The 17,774-nt window shown below is 40.6% G+C and overlaps 1 protein-coding gene across 2 annotated transcripts; it reads left to right on the top strand.

Annotated features, from left to right (window-relative positions):
* The first annotated feature begins 4,914 nt into the window (after positions 1 to 4,914).
* On the top strand, positions 4,915 to 8,814 carry LOC147436598 (E3 ubiquitin-protein ligase XB3-like). 2 transcript variants are annotated; one of them, XM_086489464.1, is made up of 9 exons: positions 4,915 to 5,502; positions 5,641 to 5,700; positions 5,799 to 5,870; positions 5,971 to 6,092; positions 6,180 to 6,329; positions 6,850 to 6,960; positions 7,062 to 7,317; positions 7,717 to 8,196; positions 8,285 to 8,814. In XM_086489464.1, exons 1-8 carry the CDS (start codon positions 5,323 to 5,325, stop codon positions 8,176 to 8,178), a joined length of 1,413 nt encoding a protein of 470 aa, XP_086345590.1. In that variant the 5' UTR covers positions 4,915 to 5,322; the 3' UTR covers positions 8,179 to 8,196; positions 8,285 to 8,814. The 2 variants fall into 2 exon arrangements, with proteins under 2 accessions (XP_086345590.1, XP_086345588.1); XM_086489462.1 differs by having other exon boundaries at positions 4,916 to 5,502; positions 7,717 to 8,814.
* Positions 8,815 to 17,774: the final 8,960 nt, after the last annotated feature.

Raw genomic sequence — 17,774 nt, 5'->3', positions numbered from 1 at the left:
AGGTGCTTGAGCACCAAAAGTCAAAAGCATCCCTACAAGACGGGGGGGCGAGCCCTTTTCCTAGGGGCTAGAGAGAGAACACCCACTCACACACACAAGGAAGGCCCAAGCTTGAAGAGGCAGCAAGGACACATGTCAGGCCCCTACCTATGTTACCTTCATGAGATGCCTGAAGCCTATTGGTTGGCCACCCAAGGGGTCCAATAGTAATTTAGGAGATTTGATTAATTGATTTAGCATTTATCTAGCCCTCTCTCTCAAAGGGGAAAGGGGGACACTTGTCTCAAGGCTACCCCTACTGCTTGTAATGCCTCCTGCTCATGATTGGCTAGGCCTGGAGGGGTCCAATGAGCTTCAAGCATGAGCTACAAGGGGGGGTCGGCCCAAGCAAGCTAGGGGGATGCTTAGGGGGTATACTCACCCACACACACTCACAAACACTCTCATTGTGTGCTATGCAAAGTGCAAGAGCTCCCTCTCCTTCTCCAAGTAAGTAGAGGTTCAGAGCCTACACCAACACTCTTGGCTATGGAGTGCAAATGCAACCAAGAGCCATGCTTCAATGCTTAAGCTTGCCATCTCCTTCTTCTTCATTACTATGCTATTATGTATGCTAGCAACAAGAGTATGATAAGTGAGGAACTAATTCTTTCTCCTACGAAATGTTTCTTCTTCCTCTTCCCTACCCTCATTCCCTACTAGCTCTCTCCACCTTCGAAGGTGTTTGAGGTCTTGGGACTGAGGCTTGGGATAGTTAAAGCTTTCTTCAAGTTTAAGTTATGTTTGTGATGCATGAAGCTTTCCATCTTCATTGCAGCACCTAGGTCACAAGGAACACAAAGACTGTATTGTAACAAGTCTCTCTTAATGGGAGAAATCATAATACAAATGCCTATTGGAGGGGGGACCGGCTCCACATAAATCCGGTCCTCAACTGTTGTCGTGTTCTCTAAATTCTCTCTCTTGCAAAAGTATTGTTCATGCCAAGTTAACTAATTGCTATTATTATGTTGCTATCTTCAATTATGTTCACCCGTTATGCTCACAAATTTATTTCTCAAAAGTACTCTCATTAATTTCCGCTATTCTCAAGTTAAATAGGCCAATTCCATTACAGTAAAACTCCCCTAAGGCCACAACTCAAAAATAGTTTGAGTGCAACAGGTTGGATGTCGTATTTTGTAGCCAAAAATAGTGATTCAGGAATTATCCGACCCCCATAGATGCTATCCAGGTCAGATGTTGTGACCGTGTGTGTGTGTGTGTTTGTGTGTTTCTCTCTCATCCCCTATTAAAAGGGCTCGCCCCCTTCTGTGTAGGAGCTTGCAAAGACTTTTTGGCACACTACAAAGCATCCAATTTTCCCTAGGGTTGGACCATTGGACATAACCTTTGAATTTTGGAACCTTAGCATTTTGGAAGCCTTAATGGGCTGAACCTTAGGGTCTTTGAAGCCCATTGTTTCACATTTCTCTTTTGCAAATGGCCCCCCCTTTGGATCCCTATTTTCCCTTCTTTGGATCTCCATTGTGGTCGGTCTACCAACTTAACCAATATTCTAGCTTTTTCTCCCCTTGTACTTCCCCATATTAAATAATCAGTTTAACATGAGAAAATCATTTAGGAGAATTAGATATTAGTTATTATGGCAGCTAATGATCAAAGACTATGAACGAATAGTTCACAGGATCGAGAGACGTAAAGTGAAGAAGGTCCCAAACAAACCAAAGAGCAAGCAAAAGAAGTAATCTAGTAAATTTTGTACATGAAAATTTTCAAGAAATAGGAGGAGGCTGTAGAAAGTGGAAACCGACTTCTAAGCATGCCTTGTATAGGGGTTTACTTGGACGAGTTACCTGGTGGAGTTATCGTCAATTACCCAATGTTGCATGATTGAGCGACCAATCATACCCCATTGCATACATCTATAAATAGAACCCATTGATCCCATTTTGGGATTTTGACTCTTGTATCTCTTGGAACTCTAGATGGTAAGCATCTTATAGAGCTCAAGAGCTCATAGTACCAGGAGCCAATCTGGAACAGCTCTTGAGACAGCCGAATAAGAGCACTACCTGTCATAATAATAAATATCTAATTCTCCTAAATGATTTTCTCATATTAAACTGATCATTTAATGTGGGGAAGGCCAGGGGAGAAAAAGCTAGAATATTGGTTAAGCTAGTAGGGATCCAAAGGAGGGAAAATAGGGATCCAAAGGGGGGGCCATCTGCAAAAGAGCCATGTGCAACAATGGGCTAAAAAGACCCTAAGGTTCAGCCCATTAAGACTTCCAAAATGCTAAGGTTCCAAAATTCAAAGGTTGTGTCCAAAGATCAACCCTAGGGAAAATTGGATGCTTTGTGTGTGCCCTAAAAGTCTTTGCACATCCCTACATGGGAGGGGGCGAGCCCTAAAGGTAGGGGATGAGAGAGAAAGCCACACACACACACACACACACAGGCTCCCTTTACACAAAGGGAATGAGGGACACATGTCAGCTCCCGAGGCCAGATGCCCACAAGGTGGATGACCCTTGAAGTGGACCAATGAAAATTAAGCTAGAGTAAATCTAGTTTAATTAACTTAAAAACATTTAATAAAAGAAACCAATGAGAATTAAGTCTCCTAGAAGACTATTGGGCAGTCTCCCAAGGGGTCCAATGAGCATTCAGGAGCCCCATGGCTTACCTGATTCCTATTGGCCAGGAGGCAAAGGGGTCCAATGAGAGTTTAGTTTAATTATTTAATTACCTAAATCTCTCACAAAAGGGGAAAGGGGACACATGTCAGAAGGCTATCACTTATGCTGCTTAATTGTAATTGGCTTGACTTGGGGAGGGCCAATGAGGCTTCAGGAAGAGCATTTAGCAAGAGGGCTCGCCCGAGAGAGAGAGGGGGCTGATTTTTGCAAGGCATTATCACACACACACTCACACAAGCTCATGTGTGAAGAAAGAGAAGACTATCTCTTCCCAAGCTTTAATGGAGAACTCATCACCTACTCCAAGCTTGTGAGATAGAAGCCTACATCAACACTCTCTTGGCATGTGGATGCAAATCCAACCAAGAGCCAAGCTTCAATGCATGCTCATCTCCTCTACCAAGCTAATTACTAAGCTAAGCTATGCTACATATGAGTGATTATGTGAGGAGATGTACATCTTTCTCGTAAGATACTCCTTCTTCCTCTCAATCTACTCTCATACCCTGCTAGCTCTCACCATCTTCGAAGGTGTGTGAGGTCTTGGGTCTGAGAACGGGGATAATTCAAGTTGTGTTTGTTAAGTGTTTTGCTTAGTGCATGAAGTTTCCATCTTCATTGCACTAGCTAGTCTTGAAGGAACACAAAGAATTGTATTGTACAATGTCTCTCTTGATGGGAGAAACCATAATACAAAGCCTTTTGGAGGGGGGGACCGGCTCCATGAAAATCCGGTCCTCAACTGTTGTCAATAGCTTAATTGCTCTCTCTTTTGAAAGTATTGTCGATGCTATCTAACTAGGTGTTATGCTTTTTGTTGCTCTCTACACCCAAGCACTCTTGTAATTCTCATTAGGAATCTACTCTAATGAAATGCCCACTATGTTCATGCTGATTTCCGCTACACATAAGTTATTAGGCCATTAAATGTTACACTACCAAGCGTCTCCTTGATCGGGCGAAGGAGCTAGTGGACAAGGTAAGCTCATTGCTTTTCTCCCTTCTGCTTAGATTGCACGATCAAGAGAGTCCAGGCCGCTCTCGGGACGTGTGTGTAGTGAGAGGTAGACAACTCTCTCTCTCTCTCTCTCTCTCTCTCTCTCTCTCTCTCTCTCTCTCTCTCTCTCTCTCTCTCTCTCCCCAATGTGACAAGCGGCACGTGCCCTTGCTCTGCAGTCTCCATTCTCTCTCTCTCTTCTCGCGCTCATGGCGGCGCTCGATGGCACACAGTAAAAGAAACGTCACGTTATTGGCTTTTCTTTTAAAAGTGTGGCACATTCAATCTCCAACCTTTCGTCTACTAAATTTTCAAGAAAAAAAGCCACGACCCACACTGCTACAACACCATTAGACAATATAGACGATAAAGGTTAGATATTAAATGTGTATTGTCACACTTAATATCATTTGTACTGTTTAATCTAAGGTTAAATATTAAGTATGTATAGTCACACTTAATATCGTATGTATTGTTTAATCTAACCATTAGACAATATAGATGATAAAGGTTAGATATTAAATGTGTATTGCCACACTTAATATCGTCTGTATTGTTTAGTCTAATGGTGTCGTCAAATGTGCTAGTTTTTGTTTTAGAGATATCTGAAATTATAGCTCACACACATGTATTGTCTAACTTAATGGTGTTGTCACTCGTGGCTAGTTTTTTCTTTTGAGAGCTACCTACAACTTGAAATTACAACTCACACGCCCAACTCACGAGGTGGAGTTGGGTTGTTGGGATGCTCCACGAGGTGGAGCGTCGTGGAGCGTCCCAACAATCGGATAAGGTTGACCAACCCGCCCCTAAGGGCTACATGTCACATGAGCTTTCAAGACGACAAGAGGCTCTTGCTCTATATCAAGTGCAGTGTTAAATAAAAACCGGGGTCTAGTGTATTTTAACCGACTGAAATTATAAAATCCCGGTTAGATTTTGAGCTTACCCTTAAGAAAACCGGCAAATTTACACAAGTTTTAGTGTAATTACCGGCAAAAGCTTCAAATTTTGACCTAAAAACCAGAAGAATTTCAAGTTTTCCCTTATTTTGATCGGTTAGGAAAAATATATTTTTCTAGCCCTGAGATTCATGTGAGCTTGCACTCGTTGAAGCAAGATTCGTTTTTGCCTCCATAGGGTTGCCATCTGGAACGCTTATAATTTTGCCACCATTGCCATAATTTAGCCTCTCTCGCACGCAGGCCACCTAGTACCATCCTTGCTTGCAACGTTGTTGCTTTTCCTTCACTTAATCGCAACCACTCCACCTGCTCTTTCGATTGCAGCTGCCTGCTCTTGAGTACCCTTGTCGAGCATCCGGCAAGTTTACTCCTGCCTCACATTTTTTATACACTCTTGCTCCTCCATAGCTGCTGCATGCATCTCAGCAGCATGTCCGAAAAGTGCATCCAACAAGAGAAGCGGATATTTTCTGAAAGGAATGTAGCTAGCACGTCCCAGCTTATGCACGCACACGCGCGCGCAAACACAGTCTGTCACACGCACGTACATATGCAAGCAGGTTTTTTGTGAAGATGAATGTATTGATGCACCTGCAAGCTTTGCAGGACGAATTACACATGGGTGTGATTTGAGAGGAAGGAGAGAGGACAGGCAAATGGGAACTGCTGCAAGCTGTCGGAAAGATGCAAAGAGGGATCTCATTTTGGCCATTGGAGAAGGTGATCTGCAGCAGGTGAAGCTTCTTCTCAACCACAAGCCGGAGCTTGCAAAAGGTGGTGTCTTCCACAGTGCGCTTTCCCCTCTCCATTATGCAGCGTCACATGGGCAGCCTGATGTAGGTCCTTGTGTTCATTCACACTGATTTTTTTGTATATAAACGTTAAAGAACGACATTTAGGTCAGTGTTATCGAAGTCATGTGTGGTATAAGTGCCGTGCATGTCGGCTGACATAAATTAGATGCATCACTACAGGTACTCTTGCTGCTTTTAGAAAATGGAGCTATGGTGGATGCATCGAATAGCTTCAAGCAGGTACGGCAGGAAACATAAAGTCTTAGGTTTATTGTAAGCATCCAGTGTGAAAGATTATTGAATTTGTGGTATGCTGTACGTTTTTTCTGTGTTACCAGACTCCATTGATGCTTGCTTGCAAGAATGGACGACTGGCTTGCCTTGAGAGATTGCTGGAATGGGGAGCGAATGTGCGCATCAGAATATTGCAAATGCGATTCCCCTCAATGAGTTATATTCTGCATTCACCTTTTTACTCTGGAACCACCTGAATTCTGTTACTTTGTGCAGGTTTTGATGTTTGATGCATATTATGAAAGGACTTGTTTGCACTATGCTGCCAAGAGTGGGCACCTCCACTGCCTTCAAAGGATTGCAAATGCTGCCCAAGGTCCTACTGTATCAGAAACCTGGTAAGGCATGATTGTTCATTTTAGGAACAATTGGCTACAGACCTTTTTAGCTTTATCTGCATCAGTCAAATATGTTTGTGCTCACAGGGGCTTTGCACGGTTCATTAATGTGAGGGATGGTAGTGGGGCCACTCCTTTACACCTTGCAGCAAGGGCTCAGCACTCAGAGGCAGTTCGGTTGCTTCTTTCTAACGCGGCCCTTGTTGGTGCAACAACCACAAAGTCTGGTAGAAGCAGGTGGATTTTGCTTCTGTAGTAAAAATGTCTCGATCCTTTTCATATTCTGAGAAATTCTTGTGTGTTCAGATGCAAGCATACAGATCTTAGAGCTACCCCTACATTCTCACATTCTAAATTGAGAGTTTTAGTGATTTCAATTAACATGCCAGATGCAGGAAACTCTTGTGGCTTTTTAAAGATGTAAAAGAGCTCTTCATATGCATTGTGTATTGTCTATGATATTCTGACGTGTGAACCGGTAACGTTAGATAGTGGGATATCAAGGCTATGATAATGGGACATCAATACTATGATGAAGTCCATATCCTTGCGCTCCATTCTTGCATACACAGAGCATGACACAACTGCTTTGAGAACATGTTTACTGACGTACTTACTTGATCAAAAAGTATCATTCGAATGCAGTTCTCATGCAAATCATTCTAGGTGGTGCTCTCTCAAAAACGTGGAGGAAGATCAAGCTTGAGAAATTGTAGGAGTTTTGAGATCATTGATTATGTTGATTGATCATTTTCAGCCTTGGGCTTGGGAGCACACCCTTGCATTTTGCTGCCAGAGGTGGATCGTCAGAATGTGTGAAGGAACTTTTGGCATGGGGTGCAAACAGGTTGCACAAAAATTCACATGGGTAAGATGACTCTGCATTATAGTGGTTTCAAGGACCTTTCCTTGTAAAAATGTGCCGTGTTTCTGTTTGCTAAGCATGCATGCTTTATGAACGGTTTGCAGGCACACCCCTTTCTTCATAGCTATGAAGTTCCATAACAAGAGATGTGCGGCCCTTCTCAACCCTTCGACTGCGGAGCCCCTGGTATGGCCGTCGCCATGGAAATTTATGAGCAATCTTGATCCAGAGGCCAAGCTTCTTTTGGAGGAAGCTTTAGCAAAGGCGAACGATGCTTGGGAGAATAGGATTTTTGCTGGAGGCAATCATTTTCAGTACAATGAGGAGGAAAAACCAGCACAACCAGGCAATCCAATGGAGGTGAGGTCAAGCTTGTAGGGCTATTTTTGCAGTCTTGTTTTTTATATAAACTTGTTTATTTGATACAAAATTTTGATTGGGGGCACTTTAAAAACGTCCTGATTGATCAGACTTCGTGAATTAAAAATCGAGACTTTGAGGATGCATGCCCTGTTGATTAGATGTTGATGAGTTTTGTGGATTCAAGCCTGTAAGCTATTTACGGGCACTTTGTTTGAAGTAAGCTTGTTTATATCCTACTAAAGTTTGTTTGAGAGCAATTCAAACTTCCTGATTGATCAGAGGACTTTGTGATTTAGAAATCTCAAATTTTAATAGAGAGGTTGGTCTTTTTGAATGTAAAAGGAATGTTCATGACCCCTCCTGCTCACTGACATGTTTCCACTTTGTGACGTCCAGGATAATGAAGATGAGAATGAGTTGTGCTGCATTTGTTTTGAGCATGAATGCTCAATCGAAATCCAAGATTGTGGGCATCAAATGTGCGCGGGGTGTATATTGTCGCTGTGTTCCCATAAGAAGGCAAACACAGGCATGGCCACGGCCAGTACTCTTGCCCCAGCATGCCCTTTTTGTCGAGGTAATATCGAGCGGCTTGAACGTGCCCCGCTCAAAATACTGGAGCCTAAAGGAACAGTAGTCGAGGATGAGGACAAGAACTTGAGCAAGTCCTGTGCCTACATAAACCAGTTGAACAATCCTGTTGAGAGTGGATGCAGCAGTGGCAGTGGCAACCTCATTGGATTGGTGAGCAAGGGCTCTTTTAGATTGCTCACATCTGCAAGAGGCTCGGGACGAGTAGCGGACATAGACTTGTCAAAGGAAAGCTGCTCAGATCATGAAATGATTGGTCAGCAATGAATGCTTTCCATAATTGAGGTTTGGGATTGCGCTTTCGATAATTGAGCTTTGGGATCGTTCTTGTTTGCTGCGGTTCTGAAGGTGCAAGTTGTTTACCGGAATGCAGGAGGCTTACTCAATTGTGGTTGACAATGGGAATGAGCCTACTCAAATGTATAATAACATAATTTTGGCGATATGCGTGGTGCCCAATTGGCCTACCAAAGCTCGTGCCATGTTGTATAGAGAAGTTTCTTTCTGTCTGATGCGCTCACTAAGCCTAGCCCTGAAGGCAAGGGGCTTTTAATGCGCTAGCTATGGTTCAACCCTTGCAACATGTGGGTGTGGGGGTGAGTGTGGGCATAATCCCACGAAACTGGCTGATGCAAAGTATCAGATTGCCATAAAAAAGGAAGATATAAATACAACATTTGCACTTGCCTATCGACTTCCTTATGAACCTCTGGTTCGAACTTTCATTCCTCTAAATCCTGGTCTCATTTCCTTGTTACTTTAGCATTTGTGACAATCATCATCAGTCAATGCTTAGAGCAAGAAGTCAAAAAGATGAAAAATGAAGAAAATCTTTGTTTGCTTCAGCTTGATATGGAAAAGTAAAGATCTAAAGAAGAATCAGGCTAAAAAACCATTATGGAACTCTTGATTGAACATGTCAATGCGCACATTGAGTTGGTGTTAAATGGTGAAGACAACACACACTTGACCTTACAAAGAATCAACGATAAGTCGTCGTAGCTCACCTTTATTATCAAATCTTTATAGTACCATTATTTTGACAATGTGAGGATGGCAAATGCGTTGAGCCCAATTGGCCTACCAAAGCTTGTGCCATGTCGCATACAAAATTAAGTAATATGTGGGGAGTTGGCCTAGCAGTTAAAGCATTTCTTCCGACATGTGGTTGCGGGTGTGCGCAACCTGACTTGGAACTGTAGTATCTCCTTTCTTAGATGTCCAAAAGAGCTCCATTTTGGCTCTATAAACTCACTGTCGGGTTGAGCAAGGATGGCAACATTGTCGATGTGGCACTTTGAGCTATTTTATGTTAATTTTAAGCTATTTTTAGCCATTTTTAATCCAAATATGCCTTTTTCAGTTTGTAAAATGCCCAAACGAGCTAGGACAAATCCCTAAATTTGTGAAAAAATCTGGTCGGGGTCAAATTTCATGTTGAGCCTCCATTTTGGCAAGCACTTTAGACGCATTATTTACGGCCACGCATGAAACTTGCTCTTTGGCCGAGATTGTCCGCATTGAAATTTCTACTAAAAACGAGCTTGCCACTTCAAAACACTTGACATTTGTATATTTTAAAGCAAATTTGGCATATTTTATTGAGAGAAAATATGTCATAGTGCTACATCTAGAATCTCATCTCTTCAGTAAGGTATGTACATAATTATGACCGTGGCATCCGTTTTCACACTCATCACACTATGTATATTATAACATTTGGGCCCACATAACAAAATGCATAAGAAGTGAGGTAACAATTTATATTTCACATTATAAACATGCCATGGCCCGATATCCACCCTCTCTAAACTTGCACATCTTCAACATGTGCCACACATATCTCTTGTAGCAATATACATGTCAATCTCATTTTCATCTTCAATGAAGTTTGCACATCATCCTCTCTTCCTTCATCCCCATCCATAGGATTTTCATCATGATCCTCATTTTGACTTTCTTGTCAGTCAAAGAAATTTGTCACCTTTTCTTTTGAACAACTTGATGCTTTTTTCTACGATGGGAATCTTCATTTTTGTCCCATCCAATTCATGCACAGTGTAAGTTGCATTGTACATGCTTAACCATATAAGGATCAAACCATGTTTTTGAAAGCTTTCTTATAGTTGAGTGTAGGTTGTCAAGACTACTATCATACACCAACACCCAATCACCTTCCTTAATAGCTCTAGGTCTAAGCCTATATCTTTTGTCAAACATGTCTTTATTCTTTAATCTTGTATCTTTCAATTGTGCTATTGCAAGTTCAATGTCTTGAGGCCTTCTTTCTAATTGTTGTATGTGCAAACCATCATCCCAAGGCAATAGATTTCGTGGGAGAATTACATCCTCGATTGGCATTACAAGTTTCTGACCATACATCATCTCGAAAAGCATATAACCAGTGATTGAGCTATGAGTGTTAAGATCAGTCCATAAAGCATAAGGCAATAACCTAGGCCACTCTTCTAGTTTATCTTTGTAAGCCTTAGCCAAACCTTTACTGATTGGAGGATGCTCACGTTCTGATTTACCATTTCCTTTAGGATTGTAATAAGCAGCAGTAGTGAGAACAAATTTAATACCCAATCTAGGGAAAAAATATATAGCATTGTTCATATGCAATTCGCCCATGTCTGCTATTATTTTACCAACACAACCATAATGGTTAATCACACCTTTCAAGAGTAGGGATTTCACTAACATGATCACAAACATGTGAATATGTTAATAACATTAAGTGATCATTTTTTAGAACACGTGATCACGTTGAATGTTCACGTGACCTTCCTATCAACATGCAAAAACCACCCAAACTAGTAGTCCAACCGCGCTTTTCCATATCCTGGCAGGCCTACTAGTGGATTTTTGCCATATCCAAGTGGGCCCACCACAAAACAATAATAGCCCGACGGGCTTTTGGTAGGTATCAAGTCACCATTTATCAACTTAAATGTGATCATGTAAAGTGTAATTATATGAATATAATAATAACACATGGTAATCACAAAAAAATTTACATGATTACGTGATTATTAAATCCCTATCCAAGAGGAACTTACATATTCCTTCCGTGCTTTAATTTTGTTCTTAGAACATGACGTTCAACCTAGTTAGTTAAGTCTTCTTGTGAAAGCACTATGTATCTCATCTGCCATAGGGTCTATGTGCGGAAATTTTCTAATTAAACCACTAATTAGACAAATTTTTGGGTCAAACTTAAGTCAAAACTGGTAAAAAAACAATCCAAAACAGTTCAAATTTGATTAGTAGATTGATGAATGATTGATTGAAACTTTTATTATTAAAAAAAGATAAAAATGAGAAAATTTGATGTGAAATATCCATCCAAAATGTGTGTTGCAAACTCGTGAATTTTTATAAGTTTATTGGCTATTTTTGGCTTTTTGGGGTATTTTTTATGCTTTTTTTAATCCTGGGTAAATAATTTTCGTATTGTTTGTGATTTTTAAAAAATATTTTTTAAAAAAATAACCCACACTCCACACATACACCCACCACAGCACTCCCATTTCATCCCTTCTCTTTCTCTTGTTTTTGGTAAATTTTTCTCTCATTTTTCTAAAAAATTTCAAGTTTTACTAATTTTTTCTACTTTTTTATTTTATTTTCATTTTTGTGTATTTTTCTTTTGATTTTTTTATTTTTTTTATTTTCTTTTGCTACCCCCAAATAAAAGAGCATCCCAAACTCCCCTTCAAAAAGCATTTTCAAATAAAAGTTTTAAAAAAATACAAAATTTTAAAAAAAATTGAAAGAAAAAACAATAAACCATGAAAAAAGAGAAAAAAGCAAAACAATTCCAAGAAAATTTGAAATTTAAGAAAAACACACACACACACACACAAAACAAACCAATAATAAAACCCTAAATATCCACATGCAGTCACATACACTCTTTTGTTTTAGTAAGCAGTCACACACACTCACATGTTCGCGCATCCACACTCGCACACTCATTAACACAAAAAGACAAAAACAAAAAACAAAAAAAAGCGCTCTCTCTCTCTCTCTCTCTCTCTCTCTCTCTCTCTCTCTCTCTCTCTAGTGGAATCTTTTTCTCTCTCTTTCTTATCCATTTGTGCTAGTGGCATGGTGTCACTCCCCTCTGCCTCCTTCCATGTCCTCTTCTAAGCACGTCCAGACCCCACCCCTCTCCACGCACAGATTTCTCTCCTTCTTTTTCTCGCCATGCCACAGCCAAATTCTTCAGATTTCTTCTTTTTGTCTCATTGCGTTGACTTTTGAATTAGCTTTTTAATTAAATCTCATTTTATTATTCAATTTTATTTTTTATTTTCGTTTGATTTGAATTTCATTCTTATTTTATTTCATTTCATATTATTTATTTCAATTTTATTTTATATTTTATTTTCATTTCCTTTTTATATTTTATTTCATACTTATTTGTTTTAATTTTTTTGTTTTTATTTATTTAAAACAAAAAACAAGAAAAATATAAAAACTACCAAAAACTCAAAAAAGGAATATAAAAATTTAAAAAATAGCTCCATTTTTTTTAAAAAATCATTAAAACTCTAAAAAAACAAAAAAAAATTAAAAACAAATAACTCACAAAACTCGACAAAAAAAAATCCAATAAATCATAAAAACTTTAAAATTTTTGCATAAAGCATTAAAAACTTATAGAAAAAATAATAATACATCTGTTTTTCTTTTTTCTTTTGAGTTTTTTCTACTTTTTGTTTTATTCATTTTTTAATATTTATTTAATATTTTATATATTTTTCTTTAGAAAATCAAAATCCAAAAAAATTATGCATTTCTTTCTCGCATTCTTCTCCTTGCTTCCGATATGCATCCCATGCGCATTTACTCACGGTTAGGCACATTGAGATTAGGTACGTCCGGAGTGTGAGATTTTGTCAAATTTTGTCCGATTACGCCAGATTTGAGCTAGATCGCGCGCATAGACCCTATTTGTACATGGATTTCGATTTTGGTCTACATTCGATCATTTGACCAGCTTTAGAGCTTGTTCACGTGCATTATTTCATTTTGACTTGATCTAACTGCATATTCCACAGTTGACCACATTTGACCCCGATTTGCTGTAGAGATTTATTTGTGTCCTTGATAGTGCCCAAATTACGGTAGTTAGAGCCCATTCATACGCGAGATCTCGATTTGGCTTGATTTTGGCGGTTGGTCACACACTTGCACACGATTCTGATTTTGGTCTACATTCGATCATTTGACCAGCTTTAGAGCCTATTCACTCGCATTATTTTATTTAGAGCCTATTCACCCGCATTATTTTATTTTGACTTGATCTGTCAGCATATTCCACACTTGACCACATTTGACCCCGATTTGCTATAGAGATTTGTTTGTGCTCTTGATAGTTCCAAATTACGGTAGTTAGAGCCCATTCATACGCGAGATCTTGACATGGCTTGATTTTGGTCGTTGGTTGTTGGGGTTGGAGCTATGGGGGATGCCGTCTGAGGGCCATGGCGAGATGATGAACAGCAGTAAAAGCGAGAAAGAGAGAGAGAGGAGAGACTCGACACCAATAAACAAAAACCATGTTGTATTGTATTGAAAGCCTTACAATATAAAAGGTATAAAAGGTAACCTTGCCATGCATAACTTGGAGTCCAAGTGAAGTCACCTGCATGCTCCATAAAGGGAATTTCCCATAGGCTAGACACCCAAGATAACTGACCGAGGGCTTGAACCCAACAATCCCCCCCTCAAGCCTGAACTAGACAAAACCTCTCATGATACCTCGAGTTTTTGGTGTACTCGTCAACCGTGAGTTTTAGGTTTTCTCACAACCAAGGATTTCTGGTGTATCCATAACCTGGTGCTATGTCAGTAGAACCCCCCCTTGAATAGATAGGGTGTAGGTCAAAAAAGTTAGCTACCAAAAATGGAGTTTTTGGTTCACTTCCAAACCTTGGGTTTATGGTGTACCGAGTAACCTCATGAGAAGTGATAAAAATAGGCTGAGAATTGAGAAAAATGGGGAGGTCTTACCACACATATGTGGTGGCAGTGTCTATAACCTACAATGATGGCAACTGACAAGCATGAGAATGACTGACAACAAATAGGTAAAAGAGGCTTTGATCAAAAAACATAATTGTGCTGACAAAGGACAAAACATAACAAATCTATGACACTAAGAGGGAAAAACAATTTTTTGTACTTTCTGTTGATGTACCGAGTGCTCGAAGCAAACCATCGTAAGAGTCATCATTGGCTTTCTTTATGCTACTTTGATTTTAGAGTCGCCCTTTTGCTCTCCTTGATGAGAAACACTATTGGCAAGCACTTGTGTGTATTCACGATCAATTACATAAGCAAGAGCTATGCCTGCTATTGATTGGTTTGAGATGCTGCAAAAACTGCCTTAGAAGTACTGCTATACTGCTTGCCTTTTGAGATGCTAGTGACATAACTTTGTTGCCAAGGGCATTTTGATATGCCCACCGATTGCTCACCTACTTGCTGCAGGCAACAGCATTTTGATATGCTCAAAAAACTGCCCATGAACCTTCACTGCCTTTTGAGATGCTGCCGAGGTGTTGGCAACGGCCTATGGGAGTTTGAGGGCGTTTTGAGATGCCTAATGTAAAACTGCCTACAAAGGCCGCCAATAGAGCATTTTGAGATGCTTCCCCTATTTACCTGCTCACCTAAAGACAACGTTTTGATATGCATAGTGGATTGCGCTCCCTGTCACCTACTGTAGTCAGCATTTTGATATGCACCAACCTAGCGACCAAGTCCACAGCGTGTTGATATGCCCGCAGGCGCCTGTAGTCTCTGCTGATTTCACTGCGTCTTGCGATGTTGCAGAGGACCCGCTTGGGCTCTGATACCAGTTGTTGGGGTTGGAGCTATGGGGGATGCCGCCTGAGGGCCATGGCGAGATGATGAACAGCAGCAGAAGCGAGAAAGAGAGAGAGAGGAGAGAGACTTGACACCAGTAAACAAAAACCATGTTGTATTGTATTGAAAGCCTTACAATATAAAAGGTAACCTTGCCATGCATAACTTGGAGTCCAAGTGAAGTCACCTGCATGCTCCATAAAGGGAATTTCCCATAGGCTAGACACTCAAGATAACTGACCGAGGGCTTGAACCCAACATTGGTCACACACTTGCACATGATTAGAGCCTGATTTGATCCATTGATCGATTCTTGAACAAGACTTGAGCCTCGAGATGATTTTTAGAGATTGTTGACACGTAGAGACCCCAAATTGGCACTTGGCTAGCCTTTGATTGCCAAATTACCCACTCTAGCTAACGCATGTGCTTATTGACACCAAATTTTACCTAGATTACTAGATTATAGCAATCATGGATCATGAGGTAATGTTTGATAGGTTGTGGTTTATGATGAGGTAGATGGATTGCCTATATACACAGATGTAGACACCCACCGGAGGTATATCCAGATTCAGCCCACAAATCGTCAGACACCTACTTTCCAAGTGCTTAGAGCTTGAGTACACCCAACCTTGCTAGATCACATTCTTGATGGTTTTGGTACATCATATAGACCTATGATGGAGGATATTCTAGCATGTTTCATGCTAGCTCTTTGTGAGGATTGCCCAGACACCCTTGAGCTACCACAAACTATATTGTAGAGCTAGAGTTAGAGAGTACACTCCCTACGATACATTTAGTGCTATCCCACCCGATTCTTTACAAGGTACATATAGGAATGTTTACGATGGGGCTACATATAGGGTCTTATGTGGAAGACTCTATCTATGTACTCCATGTAGCTGAGCCTACAATAGATCCGATGACCACACCGTTTACACAGCCAACACAACTTAGATCACCTCTAGGATTTACCTTGTCTAGAACATCTAGGGGACAGACATCTAATGAGATCGTGGTAGAGGCCACGGAAGATATAGAGCACAGGATCCAGAGCCTTACTAGTGCATTGCTAGAGTTACAATGTACAGTGATAGCCACATCACATTCCTTGACCATGACTAGTACACATGCTAGAGAGACTGTAGAGTGGGCACCACAGACCGCATTGCTGATCACAAGCACACCAACCATTGAGCTTACTAGATTACATGCACAGATGTATTGGCGAGACATATATCACCACCCAAAGACACCACATAGGCACCACATGAGGATAGAGTTGCCACGACTAATAGAGAGCATCATACCGAGCTTGTGCTACATTTCTTAGGCTCTATAGGAGTCATGCCTTGGTTTGTTGATCTTGATGAACATTCATAGACTAGAGGCACCTTCTCAGATGACATTGACCCTTTGATATGGTAGGTAGTCAGAGTTTAGAGACGTCGCCTTGGTTTGATTGAGTTCTTCACTGATGAGCTCAAGGGCACACATACGTCCCTACCGACTAGCCCAAACAATGTTGTGGATAGAGCACATCCCAATGATTGTTTAGACACCCAGGTACATCCTAGGATAGTGAAGTTACATAGACTAGAGCACACATTGACCTAACTTGATGATTGTAAACGTAGATATAGACAAGAGCATACCACATGACGTTTTGAGCCTTGTTGATGTTTGAGATTGACTTATGAACCATAGATCCTTTATCTTACAACAAGTCCCTAGATACACATACTCATCCAACATTGGTAGAGTTGTATAGACTTGAGCAGATACAGATTTAAATGTTGATGACTGTGGACATAGGTTCACACAAGAGTCTAGCACATCTGGTGAGTTACCTCCAAGTGTGAGTGCCATGCTTATGTTTGATCTGTAAGGTGTGATCTTTGTCCTAAAGTGTGAGTCAAGGAGAGAAGATTGGATTTATCCCACATCCAGTGGTGCAAGGCTATAGAGCTACTTAAAGATCATTTCATGAATGAATATACACAAGTCTATTTCGCATTACATCTCCCTTGTTTATGGTGAGCTTGTGATGGCTTAGCAAATACTCAAGATCGTGTTTATGAGTCCAAGTTAATTGATCTTGGAACCTAATTCACTTAGTGATAATCTAACCAACACACACTCACTTGTGTGCACAATGTTTCTCTTTCATCCACCCTAGCTAGCACGATCCCATTCCCATCAAGTGGTACCAGAGCGTTAGGTTATGGTACATAGCTGGTTGCACCTCTCGCTAATTAAACCATAATCTAGCTATGTGTGGGCATGTCCTTGGCACACCCAAGAGGCCACTACCCTCCACGGCTAGGTTGGCTTGATTAGGGAGAAGAAATTAGTATCCACTTTTGTGTTCTTTTTTTTTTTTGGCTTTCTTTATGACATAATTACTCTCATTGCAAGCACCATTAGCTAGCGCAACTTGTGTGTACATGAAGTGTTTCTTGCCACCATCTCATAGAGCCTTCAAGCTCCAAATTTGCATATCATTTGAATGTTCTATTAAGCGTCTCAAATCTCATTGTTTTCAGCCTTCACTGGACTATCTAGCTGCTACACATGGAGAAGATTAGAGCCATTTATTTTTTATTTTTCTAATTATAGGTGCATATGTGCTTGTGTCTGTGTGTGGTGGGAACCACATTTCGTCGACTTTTGACAAAAGGGCTCACGAGTCAGGCTTGGTGGATTTTCAAACAAAAGCTAAACTGGATTGAACAAACCTTTTTCGGGTCCATCTACTCTACAAACGGTCGTCACCGCATATTACCTTGCTCATCTTGTCGAGCCTTGCTCAAGCCCCAACTACCATCGCACTGCAATCCTGGCAATTGCAGTTCATGCTTCAGTCGATCGAGCCCATGAACCTCCAGATCTGATGCATGCAGGAAGTCTTCCAAATTGAGGAAATCAAGAGTCTGCTTGCGGTCATTTGTTACATGTGGTTGCCCATTGTTGGG

Source organism: Adiantum capillus-veneris, chromosome 18 (assembly GCF_014529385.1).
Source record: "Adiantum capillus-veneris isolate H3 chromosome 18, ASM1452938v2, whole genome shotgun sequence".
Taxonomy (NCBI): domain Eukaryota; kingdom Viridiplantae; phylum Streptophyta; class Polypodiopsida; order Polypodiales; family Pteridaceae; genus Adiantum; species Adiantum capillus-veneris.
Note: the sequence above shows the minus strand (reverse complement) of the source record. Positions and strands in the feature narration are given on the sequence as shown.

Excerpts from the sequence above, each read along its gene's own strand:
- LOC147436598 (XM_086489464.1), top strand. The coding sequence starts at position 5,323 with ATGGGAACTGCTGCAAGCTGTCGGAAAGATGCAAAGAGGGATCTCATT. Across the intron at positions 5,701-5,798 it reads CATCGAATAGCTTCAAGCAG|ACTCCATTGATGCTTGCTTG; the intron begins GTACGGCAGGAA and ends CTGTGTTACCAG. Across the intron at positions 6,330-6,849 it reads ACAAAGTCTGGTAGAAGCAG|CCTTGGGCTTGGGAGCACAC; the intron begins GTGGATTTTGCT and ends GATCATTTTCAG.